We start from the raw sequence: 15639 nt of genomic DNA on the forward strand, positions 1-15639 counted from the left end.
AATTGAGGATGGAACACAGTCCGGTCCCCGCCAGAATGGAGAGCCTCCACAAAGTTCTCGGCAGCTGCAAAAGCAGATGCTGGCCCCGAGCCCTGGTGTCAGCAGAAGCTCACAGTCGGCTTCCTGTTGGCTGTTCTTGCTGGGCAGCAGGTGGGGCCCCAGGGCAGTTGTGTACCAGGGTCCTAAGGAGGGCTGTGGGGGTCAGTAGGGCAAGGCGGGTGTGTGGGGAGGGGTCCCATTGCACACACATGGCCTGCGAGGATACACACTGACCCCGTCACCTTACTCTGTAGGCTTTTTGGAAGATGCATCCCCCAGGCCTCCGATCAACACTGCTGAACAGGCAGCAATTGGGAACCTCTATTATTATTATTAATTAAGGTCCATTTACGTTAGGGTTCACTCTTTCTGTTGTACATTCAATGGGCTTTGACAAATGCAATTATACTCACTGTTACAGCATCATACAGAAAAGTTTCATCGCCCTCAACCTCCCTGTGCTCCACCCATCTATCCCTCCCCCTTTCCCTCTTTTCTTAGATGTGGAAATAAAGTGAGAGGGATCAATGACTCGCCCAGGGTTGCAGAGCATAACAGGGTCTCAGGCGCATCTCTTGCCCCCCAAGCCCAGTCCACCACCCTGCCCCCCCCATTTCTCCCACACTCTCCAGGACATGCCAGAACTTTCCATGCCTTTACCTTCTCCCTTGATAGTTTTTGGCCACACACACACACACACACACACACACACACGCACGCACGCACCCACCCTGGCCACCTGCACCTCCGCACGACTCACCGGGAGGCCTTGTTTGACATCCAGCAGCAGTGTATGTACCTCCTCCAGGTACTTCCAGGATGGATGGCCCTCGAGCAGCACCTCCTGCACCCACTCAGTAGCACTGAGACTCACCAAGACCCACAGATACCGCAGCTCCTGTTGGCTCACCCGGGCCCTCTGCTGCAGGGACAGGAGAAATTATTGAAACCCCAGACAGGAGCCTCTGGGCCTGCCCCCCACAGCTCTGACCGCCCCCCACATTTGCCCTGCACAGGGGGCAGACCCCGGGCATCCACTGTGGATGGGATGGGAGGGGCACCTGGGGCCTAAGCCAAGGGCAGGCTTGCTTGAGGGGCCAGGAAAGACCCCTGGCAACAGGATCTTCCCAGACCAATGTGCCTCCAGGCAGGGCCCACAGGATGTCCCAGGAGGCAGGGGCCTCCCCATTCCAGAGCGGGGATTCTCACCAGCCTGGTGACGTTGGCCATTCGGAGTACCCCCTCATAAGGCACACTGACCCTGTAGTTGATGGGGAAGTAGTGTTTCTGGGGAGATACAAGAACAAAGGATGAGATCAGAGTCAGAAATGGCTCAGACTCCCCCAACCTCGGAGAATAATTTGATGCAGGACCGGCCCTTGATGGCAGCGGTGGTCCTCTACAGAAAACATGTGCTTGGCTCCCAGTTGGGATAAAGACAGCTCTTTCCTCTGGGACACAGGGAAGGTGAAACAAAACAAAACATGTTAAGGCATAAGTCTCGGGCCAAAATGTAGGATGAGAAGCTTACTACTCCTAGAGAATCATATGCTTTAGGAGGGGTGAGGAAAATGACTTTAAAAGATTGCTCTAAAACTTATCATGGTGATGGTTTCATGACTTTGCAAATATACTAAAAGCCATAGAAATGTACACTTGAACAGGTGAGGTGTGTGTGGTATGTGAACTATATCTCAAAAAAGCTGTTAAAAAAAATAAAAGACCTACAGAGCCACATGCGATGTGGTCCACCCTATAAAAAGAATCAAACATTCTAATTTCTAGGTCCTTATCTCCCCTGCTAAATAGTGCCTGGGGTTCCCCCAAGGTTTCCTGGAATCCATTCCTGAGTCACTGGGTGAGTGCCACGTGGAGGTGGGATCAAAGGTCAGATCAGATAGGAGGGTTGGAGGCCCCAGGGATGGATGGCAGGAGCAGGGACAGGAAGTGCAGATGAGGCACATGGGTGTGTGTCAGGGAGAAGGGAGCCATGGCAGGCACAGGCCTGACACAAGTCCAAGGAGAGGGACTGAATTTCCAGGTCCTTACGTCCCATGAGCCACAGGGCTTTGGAAGAGGGACACAACGAGTGCCCACGTGGTTACCATGTACTGAAGGCGGTTCCGGTACTGCAGCTTGTCACGCAGAAAGCCAGTGATGGCACACTCCTCGCTCCGGGTTAAAGGCCACACCTCCAAACCCTCGTTCCCCAAGGCCATGCCCAGGAGGATCCCGAGATCTGTGGACCACACACAACAACACGTGAGCCACCTGCGTGGCTCCCACACTGCCCGGGTACGCAGAGCTGTGCACACGACCTCCCTTTTCCCAGTCACAAGTCCTCTCGGAAGGGTCGGGGTGGGGGGCGCAGGGTCCCAAGGAGGCCTTCCCAGAGCCAGGAATACTCTCCCTGGGGTCCGGGCTGCAGGACAGCAATGCAGGCAAGCATGAACCGTCCAGCCCAGCCACCTCCCACCCCAGGCTGGCAAAGCCCCCCAGGAGCCATGCCCTGGGATTGGTCTCCAGTCTCCTTCCCACTCCCGCCCCAGGGGGCAGGCACAGCCTCCTTTCCATGGCAACCCCTGCCCCTCATCTAGAGGCTACGAGTTTTCAAAGCCTTTCGCTGCATTTTCCATCCAGAGACCTTGACATGCCTCTTAATTAGAGGTACCAGCAGGTTTGTAGCAGCCCTTCCAGTCTGGTCTTTCCGGGATGCTGAGCGAACCTCACTCAGGCTGTTTCTCTTCCCCGCTAACAAACGATCCAAACATTACCAGCCTTCACCACTGCAGGTCACTGTGACTTTAAAAACAGTGTGATTTCTGTGTAACTGAACAGACTTACAAAAATTATCTGAGAGAATTTGCAACAAACGTGAACAAGGGTTAAGTTGATGGGAGCAGAAAAAACAAAATATAGACGGGCAAGAGATGTATCTGAAACTCAACTTCGCTAATAAATTCACGTCAAAACAATCGATACGTTTCACCTATCAAATGGAAAGACTTTTTTGTTGTTGTTGCTGTTGTTTTATTTTAATAACATTTGCTGCTGGCAAAATAGTGAGGCAGATGCTCTCATCCTGGAAAGCAATTTGGCAATTTTTGTTATTAATGGACTTAATGCCCACACACTTCGACCCACTAAGCTTTAAAATTGTCCACACCCTTTGACCCATTAAACTCATTTCTAGGAATAAATGTGAAGGAGAAGAAAAGAGAGACATAACTGAAAGATCTGTGGACCAAGTCTTCCTTTGCAGTATTATTTTGTAATAGTGAACATCTGTAAGTGGCCTAGATGTGCAATAATAACGAATGTAGCCAATAAAAATCACATTGCCAAAGGATACTTAGGATATGATTATATGATAAGAAAAATACTTTTGATGTGCTTAGCAAAGTTTTAAAAAGCATGATTCAACACACTGTATCTGGGTATAAAGCATGACTTGAATTTTGTTAATTATGTATATATGTGCATAGAAAATGCAATGGAAAGAAATGCACCAAATCTCTATGGGAGATTTTTATGTTCTTTATATTTTTTAGGATATATTTTACATTCTATAATTAGTATCTATTATTGTTATAGTCAAAAGCAGTATTTTTTTTTCCTTTTCTCCCTCTTCCTTCCTTCCTCCCTTCCGTCCTCCTCCTTCTCTCTCTCTCTCTCTCTTTTTCTCTTTCTTCCATTTTTCCCCCCAGATAGCCAGGCAGGCTGAGTCACCTCTTTGATTTGCCCCTGGTTGTGAGCAGCAACTACTGACTGGACTTTCTGCCCTCACTTCCCTGGCACTTAGGGAGACTTTTGTTCTTAAACCCTCACGGGCCTGAGCCTGCTGACACTCACTTTCCCACCCACTTCTCGGTGCTGCTGCCATGCCTGTGCCCCTGCTGGGCCAGAAGCTCAGGTTCACTCAAGCCCATGCCCCTTATGGCCTGCAGCCCACCAGCCCTTCCCCTCATAGAAGTCTGACACCACATTTTTTGCAAACTTACAATCCATCTTGTACTTCCTCTGTCTCTCTCTTCCCATATTCTCAACCCAATATCTGGACAAGGGAACAGATAAACCAGTGTTCCTGCTTGCTTTCTCCCTTGTCTCTACATCATTAACACTCTCAGCTTGGCACCCCTGCTGGTCAGGATCATTCCTGCCTCAGGGTTTAGGCTCACACATTGCCCCTGCCCTGGGTATCCTCTCACACGACAGACCCCTTCCAAGGTCTCACCAAGACTCCTTCCCTCCCCAGAGGCTCCCCTGCCTACGCCAGCCACCAACCCCTGTCACTAGCACCATCTGTCCAATTCACTCATTGTCTTTTTTTTTTTTTTTGGCTGCTTTGGGTCTTCATTGCTGTGTGTGGGCTTTCTCTAGTTGCAGTGAGTGGGGGCTACTCTTCATTGTGGTGCGCGGGCTTCTCATTGCAGTGGCTTCTCTTGTTGCGGAGCATGGGCTCTAGGCGCGCGGGCTTCAGTAGTTGCGGCACGTGGGCTCAGTAGTTGTGGCTCATGGACTCTTAGAGCGCAGGCTCAGCAGTTGTGGCGCACGGGCTTAGTTCCGCCGCGGCATGTGGGATTTCCGGGACCAGGGCTCGAAACTGTGTCCCCTGAATTGGCAGGTGGATTCTTAACCACCGCGCCACCAGGGAAGCCCCTCACTCACTGCCTTGACCAGACAACGCAGCAGCCAGTGTGTGAATGCACAGCACTGTGAACCACAGCAAGGACGTGTTACTCAGCACTTTGGCGTTCACGTCAAGCAGGGAACCGGGATCAGGCATCTGGGTCTCCTGTAGAAGCTGGTAATGGCTCACCCAGGGTATTTGATTGAGCAGGTATGAGGTAGTGGCGGGGGGAGTGCAGAGAATCTGCATTTCCAACAAGTCCTGAAGTAAAACTGATGCTGCTGGTCTGGGGACCGCACTTGGCAGAAAGTGACAGTTTACAAAGTGGTGTCCTTAGGGCCACATCCTGGTTCACAGAGATTTCACATAAAAATCCAAATTTCCATATTTTCTTTAAAAATCAGTATCCCTGTCCACACTGAGTCTTCTTTCCAATGTGGCAGTCACCCTGTGGCTGCCCACTCCACCCCAAGTCCTACCCCACCTGCCCTCATCTGATTCCCAGTCTGGAGCCTTTGGGGGCCTGGCCACTAGCCTCGTAGCAGAGACTTACAGAGCCTCCGTGCTTCCCAGCCTGGCACACACGGGTTGCCCCAGAAACTCTGTCCATAGATGATCTGCCTTCTCCCAAACTTAGACCTCCTCCAAGTCTGCAGCCCAACTACCATTCCCAGTTTTAAGCTCCCTTCCTGTTGCCTCCACTCCGAAAAACAGGCCACAAACAGGTAACTAGACAGGGACAGCACAGCTGTAGCCTCACGTACCCTCTGCACTCTGAAAGCCCCACAGCTAGTGCAACCCTGGTTGGGAGGCCCGCCGTGCCCCGCTATTTCCACAGTTAAGAGGCCTGTAAGACAGAAGAGGAGACTGAAGAAAGAGTAACATCCTGTGCGCAATGACAAATGGGGCTTGTCCACCACCCCCATATCTGTGCCTGTGTGTGTAAATACCCCCAAATTTATGTTCACCAAGAACCTCAGATGCAACCTTATTTGGAGATAGGGTCTTTGCAAATGTTATTAAGAATCTCCAGATGAAATCCTCTTGAATTTAGGGTGGGCCCTAAATTCAGTGACCGGTGTCCTTATAAGAAGAGGAAAGGACACAGTGACACATGTAAGGAAAGACCATTCACGTGGCCTTCGCAGATGAAGGCAGATTGGAGTGATGCAGCCACAAGCCAAGGAATGCCAGAAGCCACCAGAAGCTGGAAGAGGCAAGAAGGATCCTCCCCTAAAGCCTTCAGAGGGAGCATAACCTTGACAACTTGATTTCAGACTTCTGACCTCCAAAGCTGTGACAGAATACATTTCTGCCGTTTTAAGCCAAGATTGTGGCAATCTGTTACGGCAGCCACTCCTTTTCCAGCACCCCAGCCCCGCTCTGAGCCCCTGATCCTCAGCCCTCCCTCCCCCTCACCCCACGGCCAGTCCTTGCCAATCCTGCGCTCTGCTTTCATGAGCTTTGTCCCCTCTGCCAGGCCTCTTCATTCTCACTTCCATCTCCAGAAGGAACCCTCATCACCTCATCACATCCTGCCCAGGAGGTTGTAACAGCAACTCCCCAAAGCACGGCCAGATTGATCGCTCGAAAGCAGAGTAACTCTCAATCTCAGCTCCCACGCCCAGGTCACAGACCTTCCAGGGCTCCCTGTTACCTCATGAATTAGCCACTCTTCACCCTGGCTTTCAAGGCCTCAGCCACCTGAGCCCACACCAGCTTTCCAGCCTGGCCTCTCACGCTCTCACTGCTGAGCCTTTGCTCCGCTGCTCCCTCTCCATGGAAGGAACACCGTCCTCACCTCCCCACCCACCTCTGAGACCATTTCAAGTGGCACCTCGCCGTGCTGTTTCTCCTGCTCGCCCTGCTCCTCAGGACTTGGAAGATTCCAGAACACTGGGTCTGGGTCCTTCCACCTGTTCTGAACATCCAGACCCTTTGCAGTACCCTCCACAAGGGCCAGGGTGGACCCAGCTCCTCTGAGAATCCCTCACAGGGTCAGACCCTGGACCTCATGCAAGTGGCACACAGTTCCTAGCACCTAACTCCATGCCAGGTGTTAGAGAGACACACACGAGATAGCCCAGGTCCTTGTCGCCATGGCAGTGTCTCTCCAGTGGGCATGTGGGCGGCACCAGAAAAAAATATGTTGAATTTAAGTCAATTATATTGAATCTTGGAGTCTGAAGGGAGCTTGGTCTGGCCTCCCACCAGCAGGCAGGCCTGAGAGACTTGTCGATTCTTTTTCTTTTCTGTCCTCATTTCAACTATTTTTCTTTTCCCCAAGGACACTGTTCTCTTTCTGCCTTTTGATTTAGTTCTTGATGGAGGGAAAGGCAGAGGGAGCAGGTTGCACTTCTCCCATGTGTCAAGGGGCCCAGGCAACTTCACAAGTCCCCACCGCCAGCTGGTCACGCCCAGGAAGGCCAGAAATCATCTCTCTGCCACCTCCATCCCCACCGTACTCCTCAATGAGCACCAATGAGTCTGAGCAGGTGAGACGCAGCCTCCTACCCCCAGCACCTGCCCTGTCCCTGTGACCCACTGACTGTGCCCACCCAGCCTAAGGCTCATACCCACCATGCCCATCTGAGCTGCAGTCAGCTGGAGACAGGGCAGACGGCGTGCGAGTCCCCAAGGGTGCCTGCCATTAAGCTGGGAAGCATCTCAACTTCTCACCAGGAAGAATGCCCTGGTTGCCATGGTTACAAAGCCTGGCTCTGGGCCAAGCTCTCCCTGGGCAGTCCCCACACACACCCCCCCCCCCCCCCAGTACTCACAGCGCAGCCAGGCGAATCCCCGGGGCATGGTGGTACGCTGGGTCTCCCAGAGAGCAGAGGTGGTATCCCCAGCAATGTGTCTATCCACAGAGGCCTGAGTGGGGCCTACATGGCCTCGGGTCAGCAAAGGTGGCCCAAAGTCGAGGAAGGACTAGCCACGGAGGAGTGGCCCAGCAGGAGGTGGCAGGTGCTCCTGGGCAGGGCTCACCCTTATCTGCCTGGCAGTGCAGAGGGCAGCCGCGGGGCGGTGGCTCTGAGTCCCATGGCAGCCAAGACCTGGCCTGAAACGGCTGCCTCGGGGTCTTCCTTCCAAGCAGGAGGAGAGAGTCCCCAGCAGGCCCCTCGGAATCTGAGGCTGGGTTGTGCTTTCTCTGATTTCTCTGTCTGCAGCTGCTCAGTGTGAAATCTGGCTCTGGAAAGAGAAAGGAGGAGAGAAACTGATTATGTAAGAGTGGTGCTGCCACTCAGCCATCAGCCACAGGCGCACAGAGCCTACTGTGCAGGCTGCACCCACCGCCGGCCGGGACCACCAGGGAAGGCCAGAGGTGCACAGCCCTGCCCCGGTTGCTGGCTACTTGGGGACACAGAAATGACAGAACAACCGAAGGGCAGCCCCAGCCCAGGAGTAAGTTAAAAGGACACCAGCTGACAGCCTGGGGCCAAAACGAAAGCAGGACCAAGGAATGAATGAGCTGTGTGGGTTAAATCAAGGGAGCTTCCTGAAGGCGGCAGATCAAGGTAAAGTACATGAACGGCTTGAACTGCGGGGAGGTTAAAAAAAAGCCCAGAATCGGGCTCTGCACCTCTCCATGCCCCAGAGAACACTCTCCTAGCCACCTCCTCACTCAGAAATCTCCCAGAAAGGCTCCCACCACGCACCCTAGACCACCAGACCGGGACAGAGAAGCTGAGAAAGTAAGAACTGGGGTCATGGTCACCTTCATGCCACACCACAGAGTCCTAATCCTGGGTGCCATCTGTGGTCCCACCCATCCACTGAAATGGGGGAGATGTGCGGAAGCCAGGAAGGCACAAAGTGGGAGGTACCTAATGGCACAGAAGCCAGAGTCTTCTCTCAGGGGGAGGGGCACAGAGGAAATCACCTAAAAGAATGGGGGTGTCTGTCTGTCTCTCTCTGGTGGGGAAGAGGGAGGGGGAGGAGTCTGAGAATGGCCTCTCCCACCCCACCCCTGCTCTACCCAGGGCTTTGGAACAGCCCTTTAGAAGCTCATGCAGAGAAAAGTTGGACAAGTAAAAGTTGGAATATTATTCTACATAATTCAATTGCAAATAGCATTTTCAAAGTCACAGTAGCAAGTAAAAAGTGAAAGTTAGTTTAACAGAAGCATGACTGAAGGATCCTGGAAGGACAAGGGCCTGGGGAGGGTGCACATGAGTGGTGAGGGAAGCGGGTGACAAGGAGCTACACGTTCCTTGGTGGGAAGTCAACAGATAGTGCCTCAAACGAATGAGCAACACGAGCACATATATAACTGAATCACTTTGCTGTATACCTGAAAGTAACACAACATTGTAAATCGACTATACTTCAATTAAAAAGAAAAAAGTTACGGATGGGGGTGCGTGTGAAGAATTAGGGCCACTTTTGCAACCAATCTATTACACCTACACAGAGCATTCTTCTCCCCAAAGTGACCAGGCCTGACCTGAGGCCCAGGGGACAGAGCATTGGACCACCTGCTCCAGCTTGACAGCTTCCCTCTAAGCAGGGCAGGGCCACGAGGGTCTCAGAGACATTCCAGGCAACCTCTACATCCAGAGGTGAGGAAACAGGCCTGGGGGGAGGAAGCTGTCCCAAGGCCTCATGCCCAACCCCATTGTCCTCCTGTGAATCAAGCCCCTCTGCCCTTTGAGAATGTAGGGAGGGACATTCTAGCAACTAGCAGCCCTGTAGAGTGAGTCACAGATGCTCAGTTTACGGAGGAGGTGGATGAAAAATAGGGCTGAGTTGAGGCCACAGAAAAAAGAAGATAAACAAAAGCATAAAAAGGAATGATTTTTTTCTGGTTAATTCCATTAGCCCAGGGTCTATATTTCTGAATAACATTTCATTCACCACCTCTGCTCAGTGGAGAGGATTCTAGACCTGGGGCACATGAATAACACAGGACCCACTCTTGGCCACATCTGAGTAGTAAGTCTCATTCAGAGAGGTGGGCTGAGTCAGATCCCTGACTGGCTCCCTCGGCTCCCATATCCCATTCAGTACAAGTCCAATCTGCAAAGGTGGCTCTATTTCTACCCCTCTTTAATCTGGGCTTGGCCGTGTGACTTGCTCTGACCAGTGGGATGTGCCTATGCCTTCGGCTTGTCCTCTCTTGTTGCTGGGAGGGCTTCATGTCATGTAAACAATTCCGGGCTAGCTTCCTATAGGAGGCCTCAGGCATTTGAGTGAGACCGTCCTAAACTAGTCCATCTGGCCCCTGTCAAGTCAGCCCAGAATCCCAGCTGCCCCACAGAATCATGAGAAATAATCAGTGTTTGTTTATTTTAAACCACTAAGCTTTGGGGGTAGTCTGTTACACAACAAAAACTAATTGATACAGCCTGAAAGTGCATCATCTCTGCAAATGCTCTGTAAAAAGCCAGGTCAATTCTAAGCCAAAGCATCTTCTGGGAGTGGTTCCAGTGGCTTCTCTCTGAATGAAGCTCAGTAAGCCTTGGGGGCAAAGGTGTGCTTTCATTGCCCTAGGGCCCAGCTCAGCATCTTCTATTGGAGGATGAACTTTCTGGAATTCAATACTAATCAAGACTTTTTTTTCCCCTCTGCCATATTTGATTTATGTTTTGAAACTTTATTATAGTATTGTTAAACAAACCCAAATAAGGTAGAATAGGATAATGGATCCTCATACAGCTATTATTCAGCTTCAAAAATTATCAATATTCTATCATTCCTGTTTCACCCATCCTCCATTTTTTCCCCTAGAGTATTTTAAAGCAAATCCCAGACAGGCCATTTTACCAGTATGTAAGGATTTTTTAAAAATATATAATCGCATTACTACTATTGCACATTTCCAAATCAATAATCCCTTATATCATCTAATACAGAATCCATGTTCAAATAAACCCACACAACTAATTCACTACAAAGGTACCAAGAACATACAATGGCGAAAGGATAGTCTCTTCAATAAATGGAGTTGGGAAAACTGGACATCCACATGCAAAAAAATTAAACTACACCACTATCCCACACCATACACAAAAATCAACTCAAAGTGGATCAGAGACTTTAATGTAAAACGTGAAACCATAAAACTCCTAGAAGAAAAAATAGGCAGTATACTCTTGGGCATCAGTATTACCAATATCTTTCTAGATATGTCTCCTCAGGCACAGGGAAACAAAAGCAAAAATAAACAAACAGGACTGTATCAAACTAAAAAGCTTCCGCACAGCAAGGGAAACCACTAACAAAACAAAGACAACCTACCAAATGGGAGAAGATATTTGTAAATCATATGTCCAATAAGGGATTAATATTCGTAATAGATAAAGAACTCATACAATTCAACAACAGCAAAAAACAAACAACCTGATTAAAAAATGGGCAGAGGGGCTGAATATACATTTTTCCAAAGACATACGGATAGCCAACAGGCACATGGAAAGATGTTCAACATCACTAATTATTAGGGAAATACAAATCAAAACCACAGTAAGATACTACCTCACATCTGTTAGAACTGCTATCATCAAACAGGCAAGAAATAACAAGTGTTGGTGAGTATGTGGAGAAAAGAGAACACTCATTCAATGTTAGTGGAACTGTAAACTGGTAAAGCCAGAGTGTTACCAGTACAGTTTTCTCAAAAAATTAAGAATGGGACTACCATACGACCTATTTCACTTCTGGGGTTTTTTGTTTGTTTGTTTGTTTGGGCAACGCCATGTGGCTGTGGGATCTTAGTTCCCCGACCAGGGATTGAGCCTGGGCCCACGGCAGTGAAAGCACGGAGTCCTAACCACTGGACCGCCGGAGAATTCCCAACACTTCTGGGTATTTTTTTTTTATATAACTTTTTTTTTCTTTTTTCCTTCCTTTCTTTCTTTTTTGGCTGCTTTGGGTCTTCATTGCTGGCTTGCGGGCTTTCTCTAGTTGCAGTGAGTGGGGGCTGCTCTTCGTTGCAGTGCACAGGCTTCTCATTGCAGTGGCTTCTCTTGTTGCAGAGCATGGGCTCTAGGCGTGCGGGCTTCAGTAGCTGTGGCACGCAGGCTCAGTAGTTGTGGCCCGTGGTCTCTACAGCACAGGCTCAGTAGTTGTGGCGCATGGTCTTAGTTGCTCCATGGCATGTGGGATCTTCCCAGACCAGGGCTCAAACCCGTGTCCCCTGCATTGGCAGGCAGATTCTTAACCACTGTGCCACCAGGGAACTCCCCCCAACATTTCTAGGTATTTATCCAAAGAATATGAAAATACTAATTTGAAAAGAGATATGCACCCCTATGTTCATCATAGCATTATTTTAAATAGCCAAGATATGAAAACAACCTAAGTGCCAATAAATGGATGAATAAATAAAGAAGATGTGGCATATATTATATATACAATGGAATACTACTCAGCCATTAAAAAGACGAAATCTTGCCATCTGTGACAACACTGATGCACCTTGAGGGTATCAAGCTAAGTGAAATAAGTCAGAGAAATACAATACCATATGATTTTGCTCACGTGGAATATAAAAAACAAACGAACAAACCAAACCAAACAAAAACAAACATGTAGATACAGAGAACAGAGTAGTGGTTACCAGAGCGGAAGGGTGAGAAGGGCAAAATGGGTAACATATGTTGTAACTATATGGTTGGCAACTGTATGGTGACAGATGGAAACTAAATTTTTGGTGGTCAGCAGGCTGTAGTGTATACAGAAGTAGAAATATAATGCTGCATACACGAAACATGTAATATTATACACCAATGTTACATCAATTAAAAAATAAATTAAAAAAAAAAGAATCCACATTCAATTTTCCCTGATTGTTTAAAAAACGTCTTTTTTTAAGTTGCTTTGTTTGAATTAAGAGCCCAGTAAGTTGGTCCACTGATTGATGGGTCTCTATGTCTTTTTTCCTCTCTTTTTAAAAAAAAATTTAAGGGACTTCCCTGGCGGTCCAGTGGTTAAGACTTCGCCTTCCAACACAGGGGATGGGGGTTCGATCCCTGGTCAGGGAGCTAAGAACCCACATGCCTCGTGGCCAAAGAACCAAAGCATAAAACAGAAGCAATATTGTAACAAATTAAATAAAGACTTTAAAAATGGTCCACATCAAAAAAAAAAAAACCTAAAAAAATTAATTAATTAAGATATAACTCACATGTCATAAAGTCTGCCATTCTGAAGGGCACAATTCAGTGGAGATTTTTAGTATATTCACAAAGTTGTGCAACAATTACCATAATCTAATTCCAGAACATTCTCACCAACCTAAAAATAAACTCTGTAGTCATCAGCAATCACTGTTTATTTCCTCTTCCCCCTGGCCCCTGGCAACCACTAATCTGCTTTCTATCTCTATGGATTTGCATATTCTGGACCTTTCATGTAAATAGGATCTTATAATATGTGATCCTTTGTGACCAGTTTCTGTCACTTGGCATAATATTTGCAGGGTTCATTCATCATGTAAACTGAATGTTTGTGCCTCTGCCAAATTCCTCTGTTGAAGCTCTAACCCCCAATGTGATGTTATTTGGAAATGGGGTCTTTGTGAGGTAATTAGGGTTGGATGAGGTCCTGAAGGTGGGGCCCTCATGACAGGATTAGTGCCCTTATAAGAAGAGACATCAGAGAGCTTGTTCTCTCTCTCTCTCTCTCTCTCCATGATCCCATAAAAAGGAGGTCACATGAGCACACATCCAGAAGGTGGCTGTCTGCAACCCAAGGGGAGAGCACTCACCAGAAACCAACCATGCTGGTGCCCTCATCTTGGACTTCAGCCCCCAGAACTGTGAGAAAATAAATTTCTGTTGTTTAAGCCTCCCAGTCTATGGTATATATTCAAGACCCATTTATTCTCTAGTTCTGCCCACATGGAGACACCCTCCTTGAAAAGGCATTGAACCCTTCCGTTCACTTTAACACCTTGGGCTGAAAACACGTGTTCCAAGGTTTCAACTATGAGATCCACATTCTTAAAGCACTAATTCTTTTTTTTTTTCTGGTTTTATTGAAGTATAATTGACAAATAAAAGTGTAAGGTATTTAAAGTGTACAACGTGATGATTTGATATACATATACATTGTGAAAGGATTCCCCCATCCATCACCTCACATATTTATTTACCTTTGAAAGCACTAATTCTTAAACCTCATCTAGATTTCTCCCCTTGGATGGGGGGAGATGACCCAAACACAACGAAGAACAGCTTAGGACTGTGAGCTCTGCTCGCCCAGAAGACCTTGCAGCTTCCCTGACCACCCGGCTGGAGCCAGGATTAGGGCCCTGAGACGAGGGGCACCTGCTGGGCTGCCACCACAGGCCCCAACTCCTGTCCTCTTCACTAGGCTGGCTGTCACCTCTAGTTTCCCTGGAGTCTGGGGACTCCAAAGGGTCTCTGCTCACACTTCCGTATCACGCCTGTTGCCTCAGCACTGCTGATCCACACCAAGGGGGAACAGCACACAGAACTGCTTTTCAACACACCAACGTTCCACACAAAAGTTATTTTATAAGCCTGCAGGTTCTTTTTCATCAGAGGACATTCCCAAGGCCATGACTTCCCCTGGCTCTCCACTGCCCTTGCCAGCAGACTGGACATGCGTGGCCGCAGTGCTGAGTCGGGCACACCCCCCTGGCTCCACTCCGGCGCACTCTCCTGGAGAACTGAGGATGGTGCCCTGGCCTCATCAGCTGGATCTGTCCCAAAGCCAGTCCTAGAGTGACAAGAGCCACACCTTCAGGTCTATTCCACTGACCAGCCTCACAGGACCGAGCTGGGCCCACGGACCTTGGTCTGGATTGTGTTGGCTGGTCATTCTTGCCTAGGTTCACAGGCCAACTGCCACTGTCCTTCCTTTCCTGCTCATCACTGCACCAGCATCTCACTCCTACCTGCTGCCGTCACACGCCTGGCAACCTCTTGTTCTGGGGCCAGCCAAGAACTGAGACCCCAGCAGGCCCCTAGTTCCCAGAAGGCCCCATTAAACTACTACTGCCTAGCCGTGTTCTCGAGGCTTCAGAGCCCGGGAGAGTGCGGAGAGCATAGCAAACCGCGGCGCCCCAGCCCCGGACCGGGCTCCATGGAGGCGCGGGAACCTCGCCGCACCCCACCCCCCAACACAGGCGACCTCTTCGCCCGCCTGTCCCGCGGACCCGGGCGCACCTCCGGCCACCGGGACGCAGGACGGCGACGCGGGGCTCGGCTGACGCGGGGCTTGGCTGGTGGCGGGTGCTGGGGTGGGCGGGGACCCGGGCTCCAGTCCGGAGGCCGCGCGGACCGCCGGGCCCACCTCCGTCCCCGCCGCCTGGAAAGCTATGGTATATTATTATGGCAACCTGAGCAGGATAAGACATAGCATCTATCAGTACTTCCTTTTTTTATTTTTTATTTATTTATTTATATATTTTTATTTTTTTTGCGGTACGCGGGCCTCTCACTGCTATGGCCTCTCCCGTTGCGGAGCACAGGCTCCGGACGTGCAGGCTCAGCGGCCATGGCTCACGGGCCCAGCCGCTCCGTGGCATGTGGGATCTTCCTGGACCGGGGCACAAACTCGTGTCCCCTGCATTGGCAGGCGTACTCTCAACCACTGCGCCACCAGGGAAGCCTCCCAGTACTTCCTTTTTTTAAAAAAATAAGGGTGAAACATTTTATTCTCAATTTTCTTTTTTAAATAAATTTAAACAGTAAAACAAAAATTCACAAGCTGTCTCCCTGTTCACTCTCTGCCTCCCTCCCCTACCTGTAGTCTTTAGTCTGGCTCCCTTTCCTTCACCCCACTCACACAGGCACAGGGTATCCAACTAAGAAGACAAACTGCTCTAAATAGATGGAGACATGATGAAGGGAGGAGGTGACCTGTGTCCACATTCCAGGTTAAACTGCACAAATCTGCATTTTCTGGGTTCTAAATAGTTTCCTTTCATTTCTCAAATTGAAAAAAAAAAAAAAAAAAAATCCCTGGACCAGATGCTTCAAAGTTCCCAGGACCGCCAA

General features: G+C 49.4%; 1 protein-coding gene across 3 annotated transcripts in view; it reads right to left on the reverse strand.

The window, feature by feature from the left end:
- The window catches only part of IL34 (interleukin 34), a 60811-nt gene that overhangs the window by 2986 nt on the left and 42186 nt on the right, over positions 1–15639 (reverse strand). For all 3 annotated transcript variants that reach the window (XM_032611979.1, XM_032611980.1, XM_032611981.1), the window contains 4 exons: positions 7450–7861; positions 2145–2278; positions 1249–1326; positions 800–961 (listed from right to left, as the gene is read on the reverse strand). In XM_032611979.1, the coding sequence (XP_032467870.1) occupies positions 800–961; positions 1249–1326; positions 2145–2278; positions 7450–7477 (402 nt within the window). In that variant the 5' untranslated portion in view covers positions 7478–7861. The remainder of the gene's footprint in view (positions 1–799; positions 962–1248; positions 1327–2144; positions 2279–7449; positions 7862–15639) is intronic.

Source organism: Phocoena sinus, chromosome 19 (assembly GCF_008692025.1).
Source record: "Phocoena sinus isolate mPhoSin1 chromosome 19, mPhoSin1.pri, whole genome shotgun sequence".
Classification (NCBI taxonomy): domain Eukaryota; kingdom Metazoa; phylum Chordata; class Mammalia; order Artiodactyla; family Phocoenidae; genus Phocoena; species Phocoena sinus.